The sequence below is a fragment of the Tenebrio molitor genome, unplaced genomic scaffold (genome assembly GCF_963966145.1).
Source record: "Tenebrio molitor unplaced genomic scaffold, icTenMoli1.1 SCAFFOLD_221, whole genome shotgun sequence".
Taxonomy (NCBI): Eukaryota; Metazoa; Arthropoda; class Insecta; order Coleoptera; family Tenebrionidae; genus Tenebrio; species Tenebrio molitor.
In genome coordinates this window covers 39,152-49,981 of record NW_027184119.1, presented here as the reverse complement: position 1 = coordinate 49,981, position 10,830 = coordinate 39,152, and the positions used below count along the sequence as shown (strand labels likewise).

At 64.7% G+C, this 10,830-nt stretch overlaps 2 protein-coding genes and 19 non-coding genes across 21 annotated transcripts; all 21 read right to left on the bottom strand.

Annotated features, from left to right (window-relative positions):
- Positions 1 to 28: 28 nt before the first annotated feature.
- On the bottom strand, positions 29 to 824 carry LOC138140779 (deoxyuridine 5'-triphosphate nucleotidohydrolase-like; the record flags this gene model as incomplete). Its single annotated transcript, XM_069061722.1, has 2 exons — positions 416 to 824; positions 29 to 189 (listed from the first exon to the last, which is right to left on the bottom strand). Coding segments are annotated over exons 1-2 (570 nt in total), but the record flags the coding sequence as incomplete, so codon positions are not given.
- TRNAR-UCU (transfer RNA arginine (anticodon UCU)) lies at positions 275 to 348 on the bottom strand. Its single transcript has one exon. It is a non-coding gene; the product is annotated as a tRNA-Arg (tRNA).
- A 1,771-nt stretch (positions 825 to 2,595) lies between the features above and the next one.
- TRNAG-CCC (transfer RNA glycine (anticodon CCC)) lies at positions 2,596 to 2,668 on the bottom strand. Its single transcript has one exon. It is a non-coding gene; the product is annotated as a tRNA-Gly (tRNA).
- A 200-nt stretch (positions 2,669 to 2,868) lies between these two features.
- On the bottom strand, positions 2,869 to 2,941 carry TRNAR-CCG (transfer RNA arginine (anticodon CCG)). Its single transcript has one exon. It is a non-coding gene; the product is annotated as a tRNA-Arg (tRNA).
- Positions 2,942 to 4,867: 1,926 nt separating this feature from the next.
- TRNAV-CAC (transfer RNA valine (anticodon CAC)) lies at positions 4,868 to 4,940 on the bottom strand. The gene has a single exon. It is a non-coding gene; the product is annotated as a tRNA-Val (tRNA).
- A 58-nt stretch (positions 4,941 to 4,998) lies between these two features.
- LOC138140778 (peptide chain release factor 1-like) lies at positions 4,999 to 5,632 on the bottom strand. The gene is made up of 2 exons (XM_069061721.1): positions 5,516 to 5,632; positions 4,999 to 5,454 (listed from the first exon to the last, which is right to left on the bottom strand). The coding sequence occupies exons 1-2, from the start codon at positions 5,630 to 5,632 to the stop codon at positions 4,999 to 5,001; spliced, it is 573 nt and encodes a 190-aa protein (XP_068917822.1).
- Positions 5,633 to 6,431: 799 nt separating this feature from the next.
- On the bottom strand, positions 6,432 to 6,503 carry TRNAV-GAC (transfer RNA valine (anticodon GAC)). The gene has a single exon. It is a non-coding gene; the product is annotated as a tRNA-Val (tRNA).
- Positions 6,504 to 6,507: 4 nt separating this feature from the next.
- TRNAQ-UUG (transfer RNA glutamine (anticodon UUG)) lies at positions 6,508 to 6,578 on the bottom strand. The gene has a single exon. It is a non-coding gene; the product is annotated as a tRNA-Gln (tRNA).
- A 606-nt stretch (positions 6,579 to 7,184) lies between these two features.
- On the bottom strand, positions 7,185 to 7,256 carry TRNAG-UCC (transfer RNA glycine (anticodon UCC)). Its single transcript has one exon. It is a non-coding gene; the product is annotated as a tRNA-Gly (tRNA).
- A 548-nt stretch (positions 7,257 to 7,804) lies between these two features.
- Positions 7,805 to 7,876, bottom strand: TRNAM-CAU (transfer RNA methionine (anticodon CAU)). Its single transcript has one exon. It is a non-coding gene; the product is annotated as a tRNA-Met (tRNA).
- Positions 7,877 to 7,980: 104 nt separating this feature from the next.
- Positions 7,981 to 8,052, bottom strand: TRNAF-GAA (transfer RNA phenylalanine (anticodon GAA)). Its single transcript has one exon. It is a non-coding gene; the product is annotated as a tRNA-Phe (tRNA).
- A 948-nt stretch (positions 8,053 to 9,000) lies between these two features.
- Positions 9,001 to 9,074, bottom strand: TRNAK-UUU (transfer RNA lysine (anticodon UUU)). Its single transcript has one exon. It is a non-coding gene; the product is annotated as a tRNA-Lys (tRNA).
- A 5-nt stretch (positions 9,075 to 9,079) lies between these two features.
- Positions 9,080 to 9,152, bottom strand: TRNAE-CUC (transfer RNA glutamic acid (anticodon CUC)). The gene has a single exon. It is a non-coding gene; the product is annotated as a tRNA-Glu (tRNA).
- Positions 9,153 to 9,181: 29 nt separating this feature from the next.
- On the bottom strand, positions 9,182 to 9,256 carry TRNAI-GAU (transfer RNA isoleucine (anticodon GAU)). Its single transcript has one exon. It is a non-coding gene; the product is annotated as a tRNA-Ile (tRNA).
- Positions 9,257 to 9,286: 30 nt separating this feature from the next.
- On the bottom strand, positions 9,287 to 9,360 carry TRNAP-UGG (transfer RNA proline (anticodon UGG)). Its single transcript has one exon. It is a non-coding gene; the product is annotated as a tRNA-Pro (tRNA).
- A 384-nt stretch (positions 9,361 to 9,744) lies between these two features.
- TRNAK-CUU (transfer RNA lysine (anticodon CUU)) lies at positions 9,745 to 9,817 on the bottom strand. The gene has a single exon. It is a non-coding gene; the product is annotated as a tRNA-Lys (tRNA).
- Positions 9,818 to 10,086: 269 nt separating this feature from the next.
- Positions 10,087 to 10,159, bottom strand: TRNAT-GGU (transfer RNA threonine (anticodon GGU)). The gene has a single exon. It is a non-coding gene; the product is annotated as a tRNA-Thr (tRNA).
- A 27-nt stretch (positions 10,160 to 10,186) lies between these two features.
- Positions 10,187 to 10,258, bottom strand: TRNAA-UGC (transfer RNA alanine (anticodon UGC)). The gene has a single exon. It is a non-coding gene; the product is annotated as a tRNA-Ala (tRNA).
- A 126-nt stretch (positions 10,259 to 10,384) lies between these two features.
- Positions 10,385 to 10,456, bottom strand: TRNAG-GCC (transfer RNA glycine (anticodon GCC)). The gene has a single exon. It is a non-coding gene; the product is annotated as a tRNA-Gly (tRNA).
- A 189-nt stretch (positions 10,457 to 10,645) lies between these two features.
- On the bottom strand, positions 10,646 to 10,718 carry TRNAT-CGU (transfer RNA threonine (anticodon CGU)). The gene has a single exon. It is a non-coding gene; the product is annotated as a tRNA-Thr (tRNA).
- Positions 10,719 to 10,722: 4 nt separating this feature from the next.
- On the bottom strand, positions 10,723 to 10,796 carry TRNAP-CGG (transfer RNA proline (anticodon CGG)). The gene has a single exon. It is a non-coding gene; the product is annotated as a tRNA-Pro (tRNA).
- Positions 10,797 to 10,830: the final 34 nt, after the last annotated feature.

Genomic DNA, 10,830 nt, shown 5'->3' with positions numbered 1-10,830 from the left:
GGTCGATGATCTCGGTCTCGGTGCGCACGTAGCGCTTGCGACCCTCGGGGTCGCGGTCGCACCCGTAGTGGAACTCCTCGGTGTTCGAGGTGGGGGCGTTCTGGACGCGGATGCGGTAGGGCAGGTCCTTGGTGGTCCTGGACATGTGGCGGGCCTTCTTCCCGCACGGTTCCGAGGAGCGTTGCTCCCCTGTAGAGAACGGTGCTTACCTCATGGCGACCTCCTGGTTGGTTGGTGTGCCACCTACAGTAGCACACATGCGTGACATGTAAAGCGCCCCTGGCAGGACTCGAACCTGCACCCGTCGGATTAGAAGGCCGATGCGCTATCCGCTTGCGCCACAGAGGCAGTGCAGGGAGCGCGAGGCTCCCCGCTGAAGGTCAGGCGACGCCCGTCGATCCGAAGCCGCCAGCACCTCGCGCCGTGTCTTCATCCAGGGACGCCACGACCTCGATGTCGGGGCGCTCGACCTTCTGGATGACCAGTTGAGCGATGCGATCCCCCGGGGAGATGGTGAAGGTCTCGTCGCTGGTGTTGAGGAGGATGACCTTGACCTCCCCTCGGTATCCCGCGTCGATGGTGCCGGGTGCATTGAGGACCGTGATCCCGTTCTTGGCGGCGAGGCCGGATCGCGGGTGCACCAGTCCGACGTGCGCACGGGGAAGCGCGATGGCGATTCCAGTCCCCACGAGTGCGCGGCTTCCGGGCGGGATGGAGGCCTCCTCGGATGCCCTCAGGTCCATGCCCGCGTCACCCTCATGTGCGTAGGTGGGGACGACCGCGTTGGGCGTGAGTTGCTTGATCTGCAAGGTGTTATTGGTCATTCCGTCATTCTATAGCAGTACGGCCCGCAGAGTGGACAAGCGTCCGCCCTGCGGGCCGTACTGCGGGGGATCAGAGAGCCAGGAAGCCCCAGTTCTCGATCCGCCCCTTCTCCAGCCTCGGGATCAGGTCGAACCCGAGGTCGGAGAGGCCTCCGAAGGTGTGGCGGTTGCCAGCACCCGAGGGGCTGGCTCCGTGCTCGTAGCCAGCGAGGTTCCAGGTGAAGACCGGGGTCTTCTCCGGGACGCTCGCATAGACGTCGCCTCGACCGTTCTGGCCCGCCTGCTCGTCCGTCAGGTTCACGACGCGGTCGTGACCGTCGAAGTGGCGGCGCACCGCATCCTCCGTCTCGGTCATCCCCATGTTGGAGAACCGCTGAGACAGCGGCAGGACCGAGTCAGCCTTCCGGAAGGACACCACGTGGGAGTTCGACCCGTAGGCCACCAGCGTCACGTCCTGCGCCCTCAGGGCGAGTGCCGACCCGAAGATCGACGCCGCATCCATCCGGCTCAGTGTGCCTCGCGCGGAGAGGAGATCGTTCATCGAGGCCGAGCAGTCCACGAGGATCAGAGTCCGACCCGACAGCGCCGGGACGTTCTCCAGCGTGTGCCCCATGCCCTGCTCCAGCGGCCACTGGAAACGCAGGGGCGCGTTCCGGTAGGCCGAGAGGAACTGCATGGGCATGAGACGAGCGCCGACGACCTCATCACGGCTGGCCAGACGTGCGGACACATCCTCCAGCACCGAGGCACTGACGCCCTTCTCCTCGAAGTTGCGGAGGTTCATCATCAAGGCCTGGTAGCCCAGGTTCGGGATGACAGCCTCCCACTCGCGAGCGCCGAGTCCGCCCGGGAGGATGCCCGAGAGAGCCTCCCAGGTGATCCCTGCGGCGCGCAGGTGGGCCGACCCCTCGTCGGAGAGCACGAGAGCGCGCTGGTCGCCCTCGCTCATCGCCAGGAACTCCTTGCGTGCCGCGAGGACCGGGAGGGCCTCTGCGATCTCGGGGGAGCGACCGTAGGCGGTCTCGATGATGTGCGAGAACAGCGCGTCCTGCGTCGCGTCCTTCGGCTTGGGGTGGACGAGGTTCAGCAGGTCCGCGAAGCGGAAGTCGCCGCGCTCGCCGCGCCCGCGCCACTTGAGCCAGGTCCGCTCGTTGAGGGTCTGGCGAAGGCCATCCGCGACACCGCGCTTGACGGCGCTCGGGACCGTGGAGTCGATCTGGTTGCGCCAGAAGGCGAGGACCTCACCCGGCTCGTCGGCGCGACGGATCGACGCGGCGATGATGGCCCGGTTGTGGCCGCTCTGCCCTGCGTCCAGGCGCGCCTTGACGGCGAGCGCGGCGACGACGACAGCGATGGAGCGCAGGTTGGCCCGGTAGCGGAGCCAGTGGACGAGGTTCTCGACCCAGGCGGGGTCCTCGATTGCGATGGTCTCCAGGCGAGCGCCGATGCGTGCCCGGAGGCTGGCGGCGCTCTCGTAGAACATGTCCTCGTTGAGGGACGAGACGGCTCCGAGGAAGACCTCGGACCGGGCGTCTCGGGCGTAGCCCTGCGCGCCCTCGTGGGTGGTGGCCGCGACGGGAGTCGAGGTGATGGGGGAGCGGGCTGAGGCCGCTGTGCGGGCAGTGTTCATCCGTGCCATGACGGTCTCCTCTCGGGAGGTAGGTGATCCGCCTGGCTTGGATCGGGAAGTGGGAGGCTCTGAGAACCAGGCGACCGCAGGTGTGGTTTCATCCAAATTGAAGTAACCCGTGGTCATGCACATCAGAGCCAGAGCGGATAGCGGGGTTCGAACCCGCGACCTTCTGCTTGGGAAGCAGACGCGCTACCAACTGCGCTATATCCGCGAAAGCAAGGGAGAGGACGGGTCTCGATGAGGTGTTTTCGCGTGTTGCCGCTACACCAACGCCCTGCGTGAGCGGGGCGGGAGGGATTCGAACCCTCGACTCGTTCATATCAGAGAAGTAACCCCATGCGAAGCACTTCTCCCTTGCGTGTAACGACACTAGCAGACATGTGAAACGTAATGCAAGTCGCTGGTGTCACGTGGCCTCGGCGGGATTCGAACCCGCGACTTCCTGCTCCGGAGGCAGGTGCTCTATCCGCTGAACTACGAGGCCGTGCTGTGTAAACCGCCTGCAATCGTTGGGCATTGCGCGGCGGCTTGTTGCTCTTGGGTGCTACAGTTGTTGAGTGGATGGACCTGATGGCAGGACACTCCTGGCCGATCCATCGAGGAAGGAAGTGAACGAGCATGGCAGTGGACAAGGACGAGAACGTCTTCCAGAAGGCGAAGGACTTCTTCTGGCAGGGACCGGGCGACCGCTCCTATGAGGATGCTGGCGGCGACGACCGTGTCCCCGAGGATGAGCGCACCAACGACCCGAAGGCCGACGCGAACAAGTACGCGCTCGACAACGGCGAGGAGGCCCCGTACCCGGATCACGTCAACCCGACCGACGCGGTCACCGAGGATGCACCCGAGGCTCCGCAGGCGTAACACACCCGCGAAAAGAGGGGCACGAGAGGCGACTCTCGTGCCCCTCTTGCTGTGCTATCTCGCCTCTTCGGTGGACGGTATCACTCCCAAAACCCCTTATGTATAAGGAGGTCTGGAGATTCGAGACCCTTTTCCTTGCCCGTTCTTCGACGTACGATCTATGGACCAAGACAGCACAGCAAGCCCAAGGCTGAGAAGCCGGAGATGAGCCGCTCACTCCCTCCGCGCAGACCCGCCGCATCAGAAGGAAGAGAGGCCGCTCATGGCTCACATCCACATCTACTCGAAGTCCCTCTGTGTTCAGTGCGACGGCACGCTCCGCGTCGTCAACAAGGCCATCGAGGCTGGAGTGATTACCCCCTCCCAGGTGACCGTGCGCATGATGGACGGCACCGAGCCTCGCGCTGGCAAGGTGGATGAGCGCATCGAGGTCATCCGTATCGAAGGCGAAGACGAGCAGGATGCTCTGCGCACGAAGTTGCGGAACCACCCCGGCACGGGGACGAGTTCCCCCGCCGTCTTCGTGAAGGAGAGCGAGGACGAGGACTCCGCAGAGATCGACGTCTTCAGCGGCATGAACCCCGACCGCATCAAGGGTGCGATCAAGACCGTCTCTGCGGACACTCCGGCACTCGCCGCGACTGCCTGACACGCCCCTGCAAGAGGTGCCCACGAGGGCCGGACCGATTACTGGTCCGGCCCTCGCTTCATGCGCGGAGGGTAGGGGATTCGAACCCCTGTGAGGCTTGCGCCTCTCTCGCCTTCCAAGCGAGCGCGATGGGCCTCTACGCGAACCCTCCAAGACGCCCCTCGGTCACATGCGGCGCGTGCGGTCCGCAAGGATGCTCCGGGGGCGCAGATTCTGGCGGAAGTGCTCTCCCGCATCCCAGTCCTGCCCAGGCCACTCGACGGCCTTCCCTGGCTTCCCTGAGCGCCCTGCGGTCGAAGGTGCGTCAGAGTGCTGGAAGAGCGACGGGGCGGCGCACAGGACCTTCTCTCCACGGCTGGCGAGGAAGGCCCCGATGAGCACGTCGTGGTGCTTGACGTCCTCGGGGGAGACGACGTCCATGTACTCCTCGTTCAGGAGCCAGCGGTTGAAGCCGACGATCACCTCACGGCGGAGCAGGAGGGCCTGTTCGCCAGTCCATTGGCGGGCGGGGAGCAAGAGGTGCCCGTAGGCGGTCGAGGCGGGCTGGGATGCCGCCTTGCGGCCCGAGTAGAGCGAGATGGCGTACTGCCCCGGGAACACGCCCAGGAAGCGGCCCACTGCCTCGCGCCACCCCTGGGGTGCTCTCACGTCGTCCTGGAACAGGAGTCCGTGCGTCACCTCGGGGTCCTTGAACAACTCCTGCCATGCGGCCATGTGGTTGCGCCGCAGGCCTGGGCGAAGGTCCTCGAAGACCCTGACGCCGTCGCGGCCCAGGGACTCCAGGGAGTGCTCTCGCTCGTCTCTGCGTTCAGCGGTGGTGACCATGCCCATGGCCAGGACGGGCTTTGCAGTCTGGACAGTCATGTGTGTCAGTCTAACTTTCGGCGCTGACATAAGTGGACCCGACAGGACTTGAACCTGCGACCGTTTCCGTGTGAAGGAACTGCGCTACCAACTGCGCCACGGGTCCATACGTGCCCACCCACCTCCTACCCGCGCTCCCGGAAGAGTGGATGGGCACGGCGCGATCACCTCAGAAGCGCCCGCAGGCGACCCTTCAGTGCCGCTCTCATAGAGGTGCGACCCCCTGAGGGAGTTCGCACCTCATCTCGCCACGCCGTCCAGGAGAAGGTGCGGTGCGCGTCGAGGTCTTCAGCCCGCTCCCGGTTCCTCCTGGTGTGCGCCGCGACCTCTGACTGCTCTGCCAGCACCCCGTGCAGGCGCTTCCAGGCGACCACACGGTTCTGGTGCTGTGAGCGCTCCTCTGTCGCGGTGACGACCACCCCGGAGGGCAGGTGCGTCAAGCGAACGGCGGAGTCGGTCTTGTTGCGGTGCTGTCCTCCAGCGCCCGATGACCGGAAGGTGTCTGTGCGGACATCCTCCAGGTGAAGCAGGGAGGGGCGGTCCGACCCTGGGTCGTCCAGGCAGGCAACGAGGATGGTCGAGGAGTGCCTCCGCCCTTGCTTCTCTCCTGCCGGGACCCGCTGAACCCGATGAGCGCCCGCGAGCGCCTTCAGGGAGGGGTCAAAGACGGTCCAGGACAACCATCCGGCCAGCCATGGCCATCGGGGTGCCAGAGTGCTTGCTGACGGCCTGACCAAGTTCGACGGCGAACGCCTCAGCGTCCGCACCGCCCTCGGCGGGCCTGATCTCCATGCGCATGACGCGCTCCCTTCTGGTGACCCCTGGGCGCACTAGAAGCGCCCAGGGTAGGTGTGTCGATGGCTCATCGTCGCCGTCAGGATCGGGCGCGGAAGTCCTGCTCCATCTCATCCAGGAGGGCAGGGGAGACGCGGTGCGCAACGCCCCGGCTCGCGGCCAGGGTGAGGTCGTCGCCAGACTCCAGCGTCTCCTCGTCGGGGAGGTACCAGAGATCGAGCGAGGGGAGGTTCTGCATCGCTTCGAGGAGCGCCTCCATCTGCTCGCGGATCATGGGCCAGTACCCCCAGTGGCGGGAGTCTGATCCAGGAGGGATGAACCGAGCCAGCGACTGAACGGCTAGCAGTTCGGTCGTGATCGGACCGAATGGGGACCCCCCGGGGCGCAGGTCATGTGGGAGACCTAGATCGACCCCCTCGAAGAGTGTTGCGAGTCGAGGTGTCTGCGCGAGCACTAGCCCGATCTCCGTCCGGGTTTCCTTCTGCTCTTGCCCGATCCCGGGGACCTGGATCGCGTACGTGACGTCTACCCCCACCTTCACCCCTCCTCTCGGTGTCGTTGTGCGGACGCAGTAAGCCCGCAGGATAGCAGTTGCGCCCGACAATGCACGGATTGTCGTCGCGACCAGCGCGGAGGGCGAGGGATTCGAACCCCCGTGGGTGTCAACCCGAACCGATTTCGAATCGGACGCAATAGGCCAGACTCTGCCAGCCCTCCAGGCTCCGCCTTCTCGACGCACCGAAGCGTCGTAGCCCGCTGGCGAACTCACGGGGATCGAGACGGCGAGCGCTCGCCGTCTTCGTGGACCTGACTGGGATCGAACCAGCGACCTTCTCCGTGTCATGGAGGCGCGCTACCACTGCGCCACAGGTCCATGGCTCCCCGTAGAGGACTCGAACCTCTGCAACTGGAGCCAAAATCCAGCGTCCTGCCGTTAGACGAACGGGGATCGGCCACCGTTTAGATACGTGTATCTAAATGATGATGTGGATGGTACTGTGTAGATATGAATATCTTGATGATGCTGTCCCTGTCCAAGGGGCGCGGAGCGACCCTCCTCGAAGCACTGACCAACCATCGGCTGGCCCGGGTGAAGCGCCAGAACAAGCGGCTGGTGAACCCTCACTCCCGCTCACCGGAGGATGAAGCAACCCTCGCCAATGAGGCCCGCGAGGAACTCATCGAGGCCAGCGCTCACCCGGATGAGCGCTCCGTCAAGGAGCACGTCAGGGGCCTCCTCCTTGATCTGCTCGACGGAGACGAGTCGGGGGAGAAGGCTGAGGAGATGCTCGCCATGTTCGTCGGTGCAAGGAAGGCCCGTGCTGACCTGGACGACCTCGAAGTGACGCTGGGTCGCGCCCTGAGGATCGCAGGCACCCCGAACAACGTGCTCGCCAAGGCCGCAGAGATGACTGATCGGAGCGCATCCAAGCGATACAAGCCACGACCCGGAGAAGGACTCTCCTCGTGGGCATGAGAGAGGCGCTGACGGGATTTGAACCCGTGTACACGGTTTTGCAGACCGCGACCTAACCGCTCGGACACAGCGCCATGGAGCGAGTGACGGGACTCGAACCCGCGTAGCCAGAGTGGAAGTCTGGAGTCCTTGCCACTGGACGACACTCGCAGGCCTCAGGGAGCGCACTGGGCGCTCCCTGAGGGTGCTTCACCTGCCGGGGCGAACCTCGGCCAGGGTCTTCGGGGTGAAGGGTTCCCACAGGAGGGTCATGCCCGCCTGCTCTGGGGTCCTTCCGCCCTTGTCGGAGTTGTGCTTCACGCACGCGGCGGCGCAGTTGGTCCATTCGGACTTCCCGCCCTGGCAACGAGGAACGATGTGGTCCATCGTCGTCGCCTTGCCGTTGCAGTAGACGCACCTGTAGCGGTCCCTCTCCATGAGGTTGCCTCTGGAGAAGACGACCTTGCCTGTCCGCTGGTACACCCACTTCGTGAAGACGTAGTTGACCAGTTCGACGGCGGTGACCCTGGGGTACGGGCCGAAGGTCTTCCCTTCAACCCACTCCTTGGCGCGGGCCACCCTTCTGTGGAGCATGCCGATTGCGTGCTTCAGGGGTACCTCCCCGATGACTTGCTGTCCGCCTGCGTTGTAGATGACCACCTGAGTCACGTCCGACACCTCCTTCCATGATTGTGCCTTATTTTACAGGGCTTTTCGAGTAGCGACGGGGGGAATCGAACCACCGACCTGACGATTATGAGTCGCCTGCTCTACCACTGAGCCACGCCGCCATGAGTGCCCGTGAGGCTGGGCCAGCCAGTTGCGGGTGAGGGACTCGAACCCTCGACCTCCTGGTCATGAGCCAGGCAGATACCGAACTTCTCCAACCCGCTAGTGGCTCCTCCCGGGATCGAACCGGGACCTCTCGCTTTTCAGGCGAGCGCTCTACCAACTGAGCCAAGAAGCCGTGCGCGCACCCAAAGGAGCGCAAGAACGCCCCCCTGCTCATCCGTGAGAGCGGGAGGGCGTTGTGACTGTTTGCCTACGCGGTCAGTGAGCGGCGGTGTACGCCTCCTGGACGGCGGCGCTGATGCGACCGCGCTCGAGACCTCGTAGCCGTTCTCCTTCGCCCACTGGCGAATCGCGCCGCTATTCCCTGACCTGGATGAGGACTTCGCTGTCGTGCGGAGACGTCCTCCAGTGCGACGAGCGCGCGCAGTCCAACCCCCGATGTCATCCCGCAACTTGGCGGCATTCTCCTCGGATAGGTCGATCTCGTAGGACACTCCATCGAGAGCGAAGGTGATGGTCTGATCCGCCGCCTCGCCGTTGATGTCGTCCACCAATTCGATCACTGTCTTACGCGCCATCCATGGCCTCCTGGTTGTAGGTGGCCTCACGGTATCCCGCGACAATGATCCAGGGAGTCAACCGACCAAAACTCGCCACGAGGCAGAGCGGGTGACGTGGGGTGATCGACGGGGAATTGAACCCGCAAGCCGCCATGACGCGGCACCGGGGTCACAACCCGGCGCGACAAGAGCCAATAGTCGCCTCGACCACAGCGGAGAGAGGGGGAGTCGAACCCCCGTGAGGCAGTCAGCCTCGCAACGATTAGCAGTCGTGCCCATTAGGCCTCTCTGGCACCTCTCCAATGCGCGATTCCGGCTCGCGCTGGCCGTTTACCCCATGGACCGTGGCGACATGGTGGTTTGCCGCACGCTCCGTGTCTTCCCGAGAGGTCTTGTCATAGGGGGTGTCGTCGTAGCACCCCTGCTCACACGCCCATAGCCACGAGGTTGTCCCGTCCTTGCGGTGATAGGGAGCACCTCGTAGGAGGTGGGTGCGGGGATGGACTTCGACATCTTGGCCAGTGACGCCATTTCCTCCTCCTCCGATTGATGGATGACATACGTGGGTCCAGCAGGATTTGAACCTGCAACCCGAGGATTAAAAGTCCCCTGCTCTACCGGATTGAGCCATAGACCCTCGCGTACCCCGAACGGGATTCGAACCCGTGACCTCCGCCTTGAGAGGGCGGTGTCCTGACCGCTAGACGACCGGGGCATACAGCGACCCTGCGATGAGTCGCCAGTAGGGGGTGGAGGGACTTGAACCCCCGACCTTCTCGTTATCAGCGAGACGCTCTAACCAGGCTGAGCCACACCCCCATGTCGGCCATAACGGAGGCCGGTGCCGCGTCGGGATACCCGGACTCGAACCGGGGACCCCCCTGCTCCCAAAGCAGGTGCGCTACCAACTGCGCCACATCCCGAAGAACGACCACCGCCGAGCGGTCGCATGGTGCCCATCCCGGGACTTGAACCCGGCGCCCCATAGGGCAATGGCCCCTCAGACCATCGCGTCTGCCAATTCCGCCAGACGGGCTTGCAACGCAGTCAGGAGAGCGCGGAACCGAGGCCCGGAGTGCGTCGCTCCAGGCCCTGACCTTCCGCCCCCGCCCCTGATGGAGCGGACAGGGTGCCGACTCCCTGCTTCTCTCTCCTGACCACTTGGGTGGCGCTCGCCAGCGCCGTTCCCCGTACCCGCCAGGGGTCTCGAACCCCCACGCCCCGAAGGGCACTAGGACCTGAACCTAGCGCGTCTGCCAGTTCCGCCAAGCGGGCAAGCGGTCCCTGACTCTCGCCAAGGGACCTCGTGCGCCCTCCGGGGTTCGAACCCGGGACCCTCCGGTTAAGAGCCGGATGCTCTACCAACTGAGCTAAAGGCGCGTGATGAACCGACCCGGGTGCGCACCCGGGGATGGGCGCGACGACCTCGGTTCCACAGTCGCCGCCGCAAGTCCCTTCCTGGCTGACTGCCACCCACCCCTGACGGGGGTGCCGAACGTGTAGGCGTTCGCAGGACGTGATCTCCTCGCAGGGCAAGAGTGAGCCGGAATCCCTCGGGGAGGGCCTTGCTCGGTGCCGCCTCGGTCAAGGGCGACCCCCACGCGATACCAGCCTCCGGGTGTCACCCCGATGCCGGACTTGGACCTGAGAGCCTCGACCGGGGATCGAACCCGGGACCTTCCCCTTACCGAGGGGACGCGCTACCGACTGCGCCATCAAGGCAGAGCGGCACTGGAGAGTGCCGCCTGGTGGACCTACGGGGATTCGAACCCCGACCCCCTGCTTGCAAAACAGGTGCGCTACCAATTGCGCCATAAGCCCGAGAGGCATTCCTCGCCGTCAGGAATGCTCGCTACCCGCGCAGGATTCGAACCTGCCCTCTTCGGACCAGAGCCGGACGTGTTGCCAATTACACCAGCGGGTATGCAGGCAACGTGGGTGCCTGAGAGCGAATGACGGGAGTCGAACCCGCGACCTTCTGCATGGCAAGCAGACGCCCTGCCTCTGGGCCTCATTCGCATGGATCGTTTGGGCGTGACCCCTTTTCTCACGTCCCCCTCAAGTCTGCTCCGAGAGCAACGGCAGTACCTGACCCGAGGAGGGGAGAGCGCACACGATCCGGTGCGCAAGAGCCGGAGACGGGACTTGAACCCGCGACCTGACGTTTACAAGACGCCTGCACTGCCATCTGTGCTTCACCGGCTTACGAGCCTCGACCGGGATTTGAACCCGGGACCTTCCGATTACGAAACGGATGCTCTACCAACTGAGCCATCGAGGCAGAGTCGGGCTGACAGGATTCGAACCTGCGACCTCGTCGTCCCGAACGACGCGCGCTACCAACCTGCGCCACAGCCCGAGAGGCACCCCTTGACCCCAGAACAGGGGAGAAG